Below are 14,730 nucleotides of genomic sequence, written 5' to 3'. Positions count from 1 at the left end.
CCGCCCCCCCTAACCCCACCCCATAAAAGGGACATAAGAGGTAGAACTTGAACAAGAGGAAGATTAGAACTTACAGAGTAGAACCCATATATTCTACACTGAAAATCTAGTGAACCCACCATCTCTTAAAACTGCCAACTACCGTCGAACAACCAATGTACATAGTGAAACAGCAAAGCTCCCGATAGAGCTGTACAACATTTTAAATATGCTGCAACAACACACTTTAAAGACAATGTAAAAAAGTACCTTAAAGATGGTGAAACAACGTACGACAAAGGCAGCGTAACAACGCTCTCTGAAGATGGTGTAATAACATTTTTTAAGGATTGTACAACAACATACCCTGAAGATGGTGTAGAAATGAACCCCACATAAAGTAACCCTCTCTGAACTTTTGAAGTTCTCTCCTCACAGCTCCCCACTATGACATATGTGGTTCACTATAACTATGATACCCTATTATTGTCTTGGCCTCCAACTGAGACTACTACGACTTATGTAACCAACTACAACCTACATGGCTCATAGCTCATACAGCTCACAACTTCAGTCTCTACAGCCTAAGGACGTTATCATAGCTGGTGCAGCCTTCAACTCTAGCATCTATGACCTACGAACATCATTGCATCTCGCCATCATGACCTACATAACCTACTTGGCCTTCACGACCAACTAACGTTATTAGGGCTTCCCAATACAATCTATATGACCAACTACAACATATGTAGTTCATATCTCATGCAGCTCCCAACTCTGGTCTCTGTAATCCACATATGTTATCACAACTCATGCAGCTCCTAACTCTAGCTTTGTTATCTCAACTCATACAGCTTTCAACTATATCCTCTATGGCCTACATGCATTACCTCAGCTCATGTAGCTCCCAAATCTAGCCTATACTATTTATAGACATTATCTTAGCTCATGCAGCTCTTAATCTTGACATTTGTGGCCTACAAATCCTATCGAGCTCATGCAGCTCCCAACTCCAACATCTAAGCTTATGGATGTTATCATAGTTCATGCAGCTCCTATCTCTGGACTCTGCTACGACAACTCATGTAGCTCATAACTCAGAGCTCTACGACCTACGAACGTTATCACATTTCCTGCAGGTCCCAACTTTGACTTCTGCTGGTTACAAATTTTATTACAGTTCATGCATCTTCAAACTCTAGCATCCACGGTCTAGACATTATTATAGCTCCCTATTACAACTTATATGACCAATTGCAGCCTATGCAACCCATAGCTCATACGGCTCCCAATTGTGGCCTCTACGGCCTACAAACATTCTCAGCTCACCACTGCGACCTATGTGACCAACTGTCGTCTACGTGATTCACAACTCCTATAATTTCTTGCACAGACTCTGTGGCCAACTGACGATTCTAAAGCAATCATCTATGACCCACATGACTAACTTTTATTATGTCTTTCAACTATGGCCTATACGATAAGTTAAAGATACAACCACTGTATATAACATTTACAACAAACTACTGCCTCTATAGCAATCAACTACAACCCTTGCAATCTAGTATCACCAAGAATTTATTACAATCATATTAAACTTTTATCATTAAGCTGGTAGTATAATTTTAAATTTGATTATAGTTTTAAAAAATTTAATCGACATTTAATATTTGTCCTTTTTTTAACGGTACGTTTTGGCATTGGGCAGGATAATGGATTTCACGTTTACATGACAGTAAACATTTCACATCTCTAACGGCACAAAAACAGGAATCTTACTGATTTGGTTATTTTAATTATTCAATCCATCTTAATTATTAAAATCATTTTAATTTCTAGTGGACGGAATCTCATTTGTCCTGAGGATACGACAACAGATTCAGTAAGATTCCTGTTTTTGTTCCGTTAGAGATGTGAAATGTTTAATGTCATTTAAACGTGCAAAAACCTACCGTTAAAAAAAGGACAAATATTAAATGTCGATTGAAAATTTTAAAAATTATAATCAAATTTAAAATTATACCTACCGCATAAATTTAAATATGTTCGATATTTATATTTATAACACATTGTGTTATGACGTAAGCATAAAAATAAAGAGGAGCATTTGCCTTTTACGAAGCAAAAAAATGATATTTTTGATGAGAGGTTAAAAATATGATTGTGACAGAGGATTTACGGTGGTAGAGTAATGCATTTTTATTTTAGTTTTTTTACGAGAATCCGGCACACGCAGAAAAAAGCAAACAACTAGTAGAGATGTCATAAGTGTTTACATGAAAAATCTGTAAATGAAAAAAATAACAGGGTTTGACCCAATCAAAATAATTCATTATGAATTAATAATTGCACATACTATGTCATTGTCCTATGAACGGAAGAGAACTGCACATTCTCTCAAGATAAAATCTTTGTTACACAGTGGTCAGAGGGGTGATTGCAGTTTTTAATAGTTTTTGGGACTCCAGTATTCCTTCTTTGAGGTGCATTGATACCCGACTTTAAATAAGGCGTGTGGCTTTGCGGGTGCTTCACTGTTCCGCAATGTACATTGAAATTGCATAGTGCACGTTATGATTCTGCAAGGAGCTTCGTCACAAGATGCAGGTGACAACCAATGGTGGTTGGTGACAGCCGATGAGTGGTGGTTCGGTGGTCGACAATGATTTGCGGCTACAAGAGTAGAAAGCGTTCACCAGATTGTCGATGCATAATTTTAGACTTTGGATTCTTTTTCTTTAGGCTCTAGTCTTCCTCTAGCACAATGTCTAGTCCTCTTCTCAAGAGGGTGTAGGGCTTTATTTATCGACTCTAGATTGGATATAAGAAAGAAATTTGGACCACTCAGATCAAACGAACTGAGGAGATTCCCCTGATTGAACGGTGTTCTGTCGGCATTTGTTGCTTTAATGATGTTAGAAATGAGTGATATTGAACTTGTTGGATTCATCTTTACGAGACTCCCAATTTAACTATAAGTATGTCAGATTTGGAATTTTTCTGATCTCTTAATTATTTCTTGAAAGCTTTTAAAAATAATTTAATAGCTTCCTTTTGGCTTAATTTGACACAAAAAAATTTAGCTGGTTGGGTTTTGATGCGCGCACGCGCGTGTGTCTCATATATATATATATATATATATATATGATGACATCCTAAAAATGAAAAATATGGAATGAAGCTTTATCTTTATCTTTGATGTTTGAGTGAGAGTTTGAGAAATGGCTAAAAGAGAGTGATTGATTTGTTGCTATCAATGTTTCGGGTGCCCTATATGTAGAATGTTAAAAATGAAAAATATGAAATGGGGTTTTATCTTTACATTTGATATTTGAGTGAGAATTTGAGAAATGTCTAAAAGAGGGTGCTTGATGTTGTTAGCAATGTTTTTGGTGCCCTGTATGTAGCGGGTGTAAATGAGCCGAGCACGAGCGAGCACAGGCTCCGCTCATGTTCGGCTCGTTTATATTTCGAGCTCAAAAAGTGTGTTCATGTTCGTCTCGTTTGTTTAATGAGCCGAACACAAGTCGTTCACGAACAAAGAGTCGTCTTGATAACCCTAATTGCGTAGTCATAAAATATTAAAGATCGGGGCAAGATTTAAAAATTTTTGTTTATATTAAAACATCATATAAATTTAATTTAATAATTTTTATTCTATTTTCTTAATTAATACTTTTAATTGATTATAAATCTTTGTAGCCTTGTAGTCAATTAATTTTTTTTAAAATACCACTCATCAAATATATGTATATATATATATATATATATATATAATTAGTAGTATTTTGAGCCAAAACGAGCCCAATACGAATGAACAAAACTTTGTTCGTGTTCGGCTCATTAACTTAGTGAACAAGCCGAATACGAGCTTCTTAACAAGCCGAACACGAGCTGTTCGCGAACAACGAGCCGTATTGACAGCCCTACCTGCATGTGATATTCTAAAAATAAAAAATATGGAGTGCATCTTTACCTGTGATGTTTGAGTAAAAGTTTGAGAAATGGCTAAAAGAGGGTGCTTGATTTGTTGTTAGCAATATTTTGGGTGCTCTATATGTAACCAAATCAAATGAAAAATGTGGGATGTGTGGAGGTGGTGGTATTGCGGAGGTGGTGGTTGGTGTGTAGTTGTGTTTGTGTTAGAGGATGCGATAGTGGATGTGTAGAGGTGATGGTGGTGGAGGTGGTGGTTGGCATGTGGTTGTGTTCATGTAGAGGTGTTGGTTTTTGGAGGTGGTGGTAGTGATGTTGTGGATGTGTTGGTGTCTTAATGTCTTAGTGTGTGGAGGTGTTGCGTGTGGAGGTGGTATGGTGATGTGTAGGTGGGGTTGTAGTGTGGTGTAAAGGGGCATTAGTGATGATATTGTGACATTCTTATTTTTCTTTGAGTTACGATATTGTGACATTCTTATTCATGTTAATTAGTTTTTTTCATGCTAGTAATACAATGATTAAGACAAAAGAGGCCAGTTCACTTGTAATGTGGTATAAAGAGACAAAGTTAATATTCTGTGACATATGTCTCAAGGAGATCGAACTGGAAAATAGACCGACAACATATTTCAACAAGGAAGACTGACAAAATATTATTGAAAATTTTAAGAAAAGTACATGCAGAGAGTATGATAGGATGCAATTAAAAAAAAATGGGATTAGCTAATAAAGAATTGAAAATTTTTGAAGGAAATGAAGTGAGGATCAATAGGCTTGGGGTGGGATCCGGTAAAACAAATGATTGACGTTTCTGATAAGTGGTGGACAAAAAGACTAGCAATGAATATTTTTTAAATATCCACTATTTTCATTAATTTTTAATTTGTTTTTAAATCCAACAATATGTTATATCAATTTATAGGTGACACATACTGCCAAAAAATTAAATGCATTAGAATCAATCCTGAGTTGGAGAAGAAGTTAGATCATATGTTTAGAGGTGTTGTAGCAATGAGTAACAATGTATTTGCCCTCTGAGAGGCAGGGTTTGGTGGCATCCCCAAAAATTTGGGAGCTCAACAAACAGGTGATTCTATTGAAGCCCCAAGCCCGGACCTCCATGAAGCTGAGTCCATGAGCCGGTTAAAGCGTTCCTAGGTTGCAAAGAAAAAAGAAGTAAGGAGTTGCTTTCCTTATGTGGTAGCTTCATTCACCAATGAATTTGACCCATCACAAGCAACTTTTGTCTAGCAGGTTATGAGAAATTTGGATGCAACTTTTGAAATTAAGAAGACATTTCGTTGTATTTGTTCTCTATGAAGTTACTTGAAGATTCGACCCAGAGCGGGTTATTCATAGCGATGCTCGCTAACCACAGGGTAGCTCACCTACATTATTTTCATTGGAGCAATGACATTTTAGGGACACTTTTTTTTAGATTTTTGTGGGACATTTCTATCTGTTTATAATTTTTCATGATGTTCTAGATATTTATGTTGCTTTGGACATGCCGCTTCACTGGAGAGTTTTTCATTCCTCGTTATGCTTTTTATTTATTATTGTAATGTTATTTAGTTATATTGGTTTTGTTTGTAACCTTATATGGTTGTAGTTAATTCAGTGATGCTTATGTATTAGTCACTTTGATATCGAAATACATGGATGCAACTAAAGAAAGGAGCATAAGGATATATCGATAACAACCATAATTTACTATTCAAAAATATAGATATAAAAAATGACAGAAACTAACCAACAATAATTAGAGTAGATAAGAAGAATGAAGATTGAAAGCACCTCACTCAGAATCCCTCGCCTTCACGCACAGAGAAGTTCGAGTTTGACAAGAGTGGAATGAAGGAAGCAGCAACAAGGTGATGGCTTCCGACTTCCGAGTAACAATCCAACGTAAAAAAGTGAAACAGAGGGTATCGGGCGCAACGTGAAATCAATATTACGATGCATCGTGTTACTAAAATCAGGGCAAAAAGCATTTTTCAAAGAACAGAAAATGCACCAAAATCTCATGAGAGTATTATCTATTAGCTCGGAAATTAGTTACAAGAGCTTCAGCTTACACGCAACTAGCAGCTGATTACGACAAGATAAGTAATCCCGAGCATCTGATACTCTTTGCAAAGAATCATTCTAAGAGTTTAAATGTGGAGGGATTTATTCTAAACATTTTAATGTAGAGGGATTTATTCTAAAATTAAACCTTTTTGTTATATTAGTAAGATCACAAAATATCTATAAATCATTATGCTTCTAGGAATGTCAAAAAATCATGAAATCACAATTGTATAGTCTCACAAAGTATAGCGAGGGCATTTACATACATCCCCCAATTGGCAAATTGTCGCTAATTGTCCCCTCCGGCATCGACCCACAACTTGCCACCGTCAACGCCTCCACCCGCCGCTGACAATCTCCACTCACACCGCAGAACACCTGTCACCAACCACCAATTTCCACACCCTCATTTGCTACGTATTTATAATAATTTTATTTTTTTTCAAATCAAACAAAAAAAATATAAAATAAAATGTCACATTTATTTTATACCAACCCAAATAACATTAAAATAATCCAAATACAATAAATTACATTTACATTGCATCCATTCTAGACTGCGTTCCTTATACGCCAAATGAAACACCCCCTTAACTTACAAAATATAGCGTTCCTATTTTAATCAAAAATTCTTTTTTTATTTATTTCTTCAACTGATTCCTTATCTAATCCAACACAAATCCCTACTCCTCGATTTACCAAATGGAGATACAACAATGAAATCTCCGCTTCCGATAACCCCTCCATCTCCTCCGCCACCGTCCGCCGCCGTCAAGCCGCCGTCGCCCACCACACTAACTCTACAGAGAGGACAAGTTGCGCCTTTGCTCTTCCTCACCCATTCAGCAAAGCATTGCTTGTGGAACACGTGCCTGCATCTCAGACCATCAGTCTTCTTTCCTCTTTGGATCTTACACAGACAAATAACGCAGTCTGTATCGTTGCAGAGCTCTTCGGAGACCAGCAGATAGGCCGCAAAAGCTCGGAAGCTTGAAATCATGGCGTTTGTTAAGAGGGAGATGAAGGAAGAAGAGAAGATTGCGATTAGAAAAAGTACAATGGATTTTGCCATTTGTTGTTTGGGGAGTATTATTGATGTTTGGGGTTTTGAAGTGGGTTTTATAGAGGGATTAGAGGTTGTTTGTGGGAGTAGGGATCCGATTTGGGCCGGCCATTAATTTTTTTAGCCGCCTTATTAATAATATGTTTTACGGCTTGGCCACGTTTTTCACGGATACGGAATTGAATTTAGTTTAATAATCAAGTGAGCTACGTAATTTGTTGATTATCTTCTTAACTTTTCAGCTACAGTATCGCTGTCGCAGAAAGCTATTGCGGGGGAAGCTGGTTGTCTGTTTGGTGCAGCTATGTGAAGCCAGCTATCGGACAGCTGTTTATAAGAAAAAAAGATCATACAACCCCTATTTGATAAAACTGCTTAAAAGTTTGTTTATGATTATTAAAATGCTAAATTTAAAAAAATATATTTACATATGAATCATTTAAAATTTCAAACGTTGATTAGGTCTAATAAACTCTAGATGAAGAATTATACCTATATATATATATATATATATGTATATCTTTTTGCTTCATATTATAAAAAACATTCATGAATCTTTATTCATATAAAGTATCTTACAGAAAAATTACCAGGATAAGATTCGATTGATTGTCGACCACATACTTATATCTTTATGTTTGAAGTTTTAACAAGCTTGAGTACTAAAATTGACTTCTTTATATGTGATACACCCGCAACAAATTTTCATCTTCAGGCTTGAATCTAGAGCATAAGACGAATAATGAAGTAATTTTATGGTAAGAAACATTCAATGAACTTCATCTGAGTAAGGGAATCTCTCCACGTCGTCTGATGGGGTAGTTTGCATTCTTTTCTTATTTGCAGAAAGACCTCTTATAGACTCCATAAATAGAGTCCTACCACTTTATTGAGAGGAGGAAAATCTTGAGACATAATAAAATTGAAACTTGAATGAGGAACTAAAGTCACGCATCGCTTCTGCTCTGCAGATTCGACAAATACCTCTCACTTCTATAGATGACGTTCGCAGCCGAACACCGTCCGTCGGCCACCATTAACCACGATTGGCCGCCAATGGTTCATTCCAATAAAATCCCTTGCAATATCATGACGTACACCGCAGAATCCCTTCATACATTCTAGAGTAATGAGGTATCCTGGAGAACAATGAGCCCCCACATACGGCATTATGATGCCTCCTGAAAATGATGTAACAATGTATCACAAAAAAGGTGCAAAGATGCACCCCAATAACAGTGTAACAAACACCTCCCGAAGATGATGTAACAAACGCCTCCTGAAGACAGTAAAACAATACATTCTGAGCTTCTAAAACCATCTCCTTGCATCCCACCACTATGTTTAACATGAATAACTACGGCTTATCTAGTTCATAGCTCATGCAACTCTCAACTTTGGCCTCTGCAGCTATGGACGTCAACATAGCTCACAACTACAACCTAAATGATCAACTATTACCTGTATAGTTGACAGCTTGTGCAGCTCTTGCCCCAACCAAGATGCCTATGGACGCCATCATAGCATATCACTACAACATGTGTAACCAACTACGACCTATGTGGTTTGCAGCTCACACAACTCCCTACTGCGGCCTCTGCGACCTATGGATGTCATCATAACTCACAATTACTGCCTACGTAACCAACTACAACCTACATAATCCACAACTCGTGTAGCTCCCAACTCGTGTCTCTGCGGCCTACGAACGTCACCATAGCTCACCATTATGGCCTATGTGGCTCACAGCTCATGCAGCTCCCATCCTTGGTCACTACGGCTCACAAACGTCATCACAGCTCACTATTATATTCAATATAACTAACTATGACCCATGTGGTTCACAACTCATGTAGCTCCCAACTATGGCCACTGTAACCTATAGATTTCATCACAGCTTACCACTACGACTTAATGACCAACTATGGCCTATGTAGCTCAGAGCACATTTAGCTTCCTATTACAACCTCTATAGTCAACCAATGCTCCAGAATCATCATTTGGCCCACTATGAATTCACGTCGTATCTTTTAGAACAACATACCCAACATACGGTGCAACGACTCCTTCTAAAGACAGTGTAACAATGCATCCCAAATATGATGCAACGACTCACCCCATAATGGTGTAACAACGCACTCCAAATGCAGAGCGATGAAGCCTTTCGAAGACAGTGACTTTTTCTGGGCTTCAAATGCTTTCTCCTTGCAACCCACCACTATAACTTAAGTGTCAACTACGACTTACATGTTATATTGCTTGTGCGGCTCTCAGCTCCAGTCTTTGTGGCTTACAGAAGTCATCATATCTCACCACTATGGCCTGCATGCCAACTACGACCTACTTGGTCCACATCTCATGCATATCATAACTTCGGACCTCGCGGTCTATAAACGTCATCACAATGCACCACTACGGCCTACATAACGAACTACATCTTATGTTGTCCACATCTCATGAAGCACCCAACTCCGCCCTCTATGACTTATGAATGTCATTACAATTCACCACTACTACCTGCACGACGAACGATGATCTATGTGGTCCACAACACATGCAGATCCCGACTCTGACCTTTGTGGCTTACTGACGTCATCACAACTTGCTACTGTTGCAGCCTACAGACCATATCGTAGCTCACCGCTATACTTAATATGACCAACTACGACCGATGTGATCCATAACTCAACAGCTCCCGACTCAGAATCTACAATCTATATATTTCATCACAGTTTATCACTACGAGTTATGTGACCAACTACAACATTTGTGGCTCACAACTTTTATAGCTTCCTACTATAGCATTTGTAGCCAACAGTGCTTCTGAAGCAACCGTCTGCGGCCCCCACGACCAACTACTATCATGGCTTTCAACTTTTGCCTATACCAACATTTACAACATTCATATGGAACAATTGTCTCCATAGTAATCAACCACGACACTTGCAGTATGCTATCATTAAGTACTACATTCATTACAGTCAGAAAACATCTATTATCAATGAACTATGCAGTCTGCCTTCATTGTTATGCATTTACAATGATCAATTTTGTAACTCTATCTTCTCTAATTTAGGAGAAGAATGAATAAATGCACTCACCATTCATAATAGATTATTTTAACTAGGCTAGTCCCTGTGGTTGTTTCTCCTTAACAAGGTATTTTACGTAAGAAGTTAAGATGTCGCATCCTACTTACTTCTCTTTAATTGTCTAAGTGTGTGTTGAAGTTTCCAAGCAATACTATGATCATAATTCATTATTCCACCACCGCAAATCTTCTGGCACGTATCGGTACTTATCTCTCTTCATTTAGATATTTAACATGCTTTTCAATTAAAATTAACTTCATTCACTCCTAAGTTTCAGCTAAAGAAGAATCATTACCATTTTTCTTGATTAGTCAATGACTCAATCGCTACCTCTTCCAATCATGTAATTCTATCGACTTAGTGAAGACAAACAAGAGCTAACATATGAACCCATAACTAATGTTGTGGCTTGAAACACATTGCCCCTAGGTCATACGAGCCTAAGTGGTAGACGAATTAAGGTTCAAAACCCAACAATTCCTATCGTAAGCAGTCGCTTATGCCTTTTTTTTGTCAACCTTTTATGTTTAATATGCCCTACCAAAACAAGAATCTAGATGATCAACATCAAGGTGCACAAGGGAGAATACTTTATCCATATATGGTTTATAGAACATTTAACTCAAGCTTATCACCTATCTTAGGGTATTCTATCTCAAACACATTTTCAAGAGCTAACTATTTCTATAAATTCTCTTGCCTATCTCTTGTTACATCTCAGATTCATCAAGAGAACTTAGTTATCAATCTTGACTCCCTATTAATTATAACATGCAATCGGGTTTCACATATATGCTGACAAATTCTCAGCATGTTTACTAGTGCCTAATTATCGCACTCATGATTCATGTGATACTACTTGTAGCACACACTATTTTTTTTGAATTTCTAAGGAAGAATATGCCATATGTGCTTACTCCCAACTATTACTCACAACCTTACAAATTAAATAGAACTCATATAATGTGTTTTTTATAGAGTTAATATGTTGAAACATTGTTAGTTTGTTATTGATATCCCAAATTAGGGTGGAAAGAATATTTTGGTTTCAATGTATCTAATGATGTAATAAAAACATTCAAATTTCCCCTTTTTTAGATAACCATTTGAGCATAATGGGATCGATGAAAAAGTTTTTATTTAGTTTATGGGATGTCATTTGAAGAGATGAGTACACCATGAAGGTTACATCAGCATTGATGGTAAGGCCTATAGGGTTAAGACAAATCTAACCTTCTCCTCATCTTTATCTCACATGTGCTGATAATTATTTTTACTCTTTTAAGCACCTCACAACAAAATATCTCTGGATTAACATATCTTAGGATCTTAGGCAAGCCTAAATTGATAGATAATCAATATTAAATGTTAAAACCCAATTTAATTACACAGATGCAAAGTTTGAGTCTTGTTGTCACTCCTAGCCCGGGTACAACCTCCTAATCTTCTGTCAATAACTATGAGCTAGCTCTAAAATTCTTAACCAAGGTGGGAGTTTGAACCTCCTCGATCGTAAGTAATGAAGCACTAAGAAGGCAGAAAGAAAACATTAAGTTTAAAAACTTTTATAAGTGACCTCTTGTACATACTATGCCTTATCAAAACACAAGATAGAGGATAACACCACGGTGTACGGGGAGAATCTATTCAAAGATAGTTTATAAAGAATTTAACTCAATGTTACCAATCTTTGGAAATTCAACCTCAAACTCTTTTTCAAGTGGACTCTACTTACGCAAGTTCTCTCGTCCACCCCACACCCCCACTCGACTATATCATGCAATCGGGTTTTATATGTACCAACTAATCTTCTTGCTAACAAGTTCTTAGCATAATTATTAGTGTCTAACACTCGCAATCATTATTAAAATAAGACAACACATTGCAGGAACAATTATATTTAATTTTCAAGAAAATAATATACCGCATGGACCTTCACCCAATATGCTCTTGTACTATTGTGCATTAAATAAAATCAAATAAAATCATCTAATGTGCTCTTCCATAAAATTCATAAGCCAAAACATTATTAAAGCATTATTGGTGTTGAGAAAAAGGAATCATTTGATTCAAGGAGGGAGATCCAACTTTGTCCCCATCTTTGCTTGACTTGTTGAACATCTTTCCTCTATCAGAAATAAGTTAAAAGATTCAAATGAAGAGATGGGGCGAAAATAATAAAAAATATTATTCAATTTTGGCCCTTTGAACCAACCAAATGATTGAATATTTATACACCTTTATTGCAATATTGATAAGGAAATTTGCATTAAACTTGTATAACTTTACGAAAGAAACAATCATGACTCGTTCAAATTTACTAAAACACGAATACATCAAATTTCTACCAAAACAAACAAAACAAATAAAAATCTTGCATTCACGATAAAGAAAAAACCATCGCAGAATGATATATGATTTCATTAGATTCCCGTCGGAAGCCGGCATACTGACGATAACAGTAATTACAAAATACGCCCATCATGCTTACATAATTAAACATTTGAATAATTGCCATCAAACTTTTAAGCAGCACTATGTAACTAGATGTTGCTAATCACTTCCAACTGCCAAGGATATTAGCACAAATGGCCTCACAATAACTTGCATTGACCACTAAGTTGTTCTTAATTAGATTAGCACTGACTAATTATAAGAATATTTTAACATAATTAGCCGTCATAACTTCTCTCTTTGTTTGATGAATCATTAAAAAAACATGATAAAAAGTAAGAAAGAAGGTAGACTAAGCTATTAAAATTCTCCTGGTGACCAATTACAATAAAATAATGGAGCATTTACATACATACCACCTATTTTTATGTATTTACATAAAAAATTTTATTTAACATTTTTTTTCCTTTTAAGCGGGCTTAGTAATTGAATCTGGCAACTTAGATTATTTACTTTGTTTTTTAAATAATATGTTGTGCTTTCGAGCACAATATGTAAATTTTATTTTTTTACATTTACATGACGTTGTGAATTTAGCTCGAAGATCGTTAATTGCCCGAAAATTGATTTGAATTTAGGCTCAAATTGATATCGGATCGAAGTAAATGAGCCGCTCTACGAGCCAAAAATTTTGGAGTTAATTTTTCTTAAGATGATCGCAGCTCGGCTTGAAATTGGATTGTTAACAACCTTAGCTGATGTTAGGGCTATGAATTTAGAAAATCTAGCTCGAAAATTGATTCTAATTTTGGCTTGGATCAAGATCAGATTGGAATAAACGAGCTGAGCTACAAACCAAAATATTGGCTTGAATTCTTTTTTAAGCCAATTATGAGCTGACTCCAGCTCGGGTCAAAATCAGATCGTTAATAGCGCTATATTGACACCACCAAAACCCTTCATATTACATTCAAATATCACTCTTTAAATCTGAAAAAGTGGAAAACAAGTGTTCATGCATAAATAATGTGCCATGTATGTAAAAATTAAAGCTGAGACATAGGATATGTAAATATATTAAATTGGAGCCGCATGTATGTAAATCTTCCTAAAATAAAATAATAAAGGCATCTCGTTGTTCATGAACAGCTCGTGTTCGGCTCGTTCGCTAAGTTAACAAGCCGAACACGAACAACATGAACAAATATTTGTTCGTTTATGTTCGCCTTGTTTTGGCTCGAAATACTACTAATCAAATAGTGTTTTTTTAAAAATATAATTGACTCCAAGACTACAAAGATTTATAATGAATTAAAAGTATTAATGAAGAAAATAGAATAAAAATTATTAAATTAGATTCAAATGATGTTTTAAATTCTGTCCCAATCTTAACATTTGATGACTACGTGATTAGGGTTGTCAAAATGACTCTTTGTTCGTGAACGGCTCGTGTTCGGCTCGTTAAAACGAGCCGAACACGAACACACTTTTTGAGCTTGAAATATAAACGAGCTGAACACGAGCGCTCGTGTTCCGCTCGTTTACTCCCCTATCTATTTCCAACAACTAGAGATTATCAACAAAGATAGAGACAGGCAACATAGTCAATTAACAGGCCAAATCAACTTCTTCTATGAGATAAGATAAAGCAAACTACTTGCAGCAATCGTTCTCAACTGAGACTAACCCACTAATAATCAAAATAAAATTTCAAGCCTATATATATATATTAAAAATTTAAAAAACAAATAATACAGCTTCAAGTCAGACTCGCTTTTCTATTACTTTTTATTACTTTAGCAGATAAATATCAATTTGATGAATAAAAAAGACAATGGATAATCTTACTGTATTATATTGATATGATTAAAGTTTATTATTCTCATACTGCTAATAACAAAATAAAAAGCTCCCTTCTCCATTTCAGTTTAAAACTTCAATTTCGGCCATATATGGCCAAGGCTTGTTTCTAAAATCAAATGTTTTTATATATACGATGCGAGCTATAAAATTTGCAACAGTAGAGTTACAGATTATCATCTTAGTCTGATATGAAGATTCAGCATACACTCAAAAAAGAGAAAGTAGTTATTACTCCAGAATTTTTACATGGAAAAAAAGGAAGTCTGACACAGCTGAAAGTTCCACTATAAAAAGATGATTACAATTGCAATCATTTTTCCTACATGTGGG

General features: G+C 36.0%; 1 protein-coding gene across 1 annotated transcript; it reads right to left on the bottom strand.

Moving 5' to 3' along the window:
- Window positions 1-6,277: 6,277 nt before the first annotated feature.
- LOC110027004 (E3 ubiquitin-protein ligase RHA1B-like) lies at window positions 6,278-6,988 on the bottom strand. The gene is made up of 2 exons (XM_020728255.1): window positions 6,688-6,988; window positions 6,278-6,366 (listed from the first exon to the last, which is right to left on the bottom strand). The coding sequence occupies exons 1-2, from the start codon at window positions 6,986-6,988 to the stop codon at window positions 6,278-6,280; spliced, it is 390 nt and encodes a 129-aa protein (XP_020583914.1).
- Window positions 6,989-14,730: the final 7,742 nt, after the last annotated feature.

Source organism: Phalaenopsis equestris, unplaced genomic scaffold (genome assembly GCF_001263595.1).
Source record: "Phalaenopsis equestris unplaced genomic scaffold, ASM126359v1 Scaffold000411, whole genome shotgun sequence".
NCBI classification, from domain to species: Eukaryota; Viridiplantae; Streptophyta; class Magnoliopsida; order Asparagales; family Orchidaceae; genus Phalaenopsis; species Phalaenopsis equestris.
The sequence above is the reverse complement of the archived record's forward strand: the minus strand, read 5'-3'. Positions and strand labels throughout refer to the sequence as shown.

Excerpts from the sequence above, each read along its gene's own strand:
- LOC110027004 (XM_020728255.1), bottom strand. The coding sequence starts at position 6,988 with ATGATTTCAAGCTTCCGAGCTTTTGCGGCCTATCTGCTGGTCTCCGAA. Across the intron at positions 6,367-6,687 it reads CATTGTTGTATCTCCATTTG|GTGTTCTGCGGTGTGAGTGG; the intron begins GTAAATCGAGGA and ends GGTTGGTGACAG.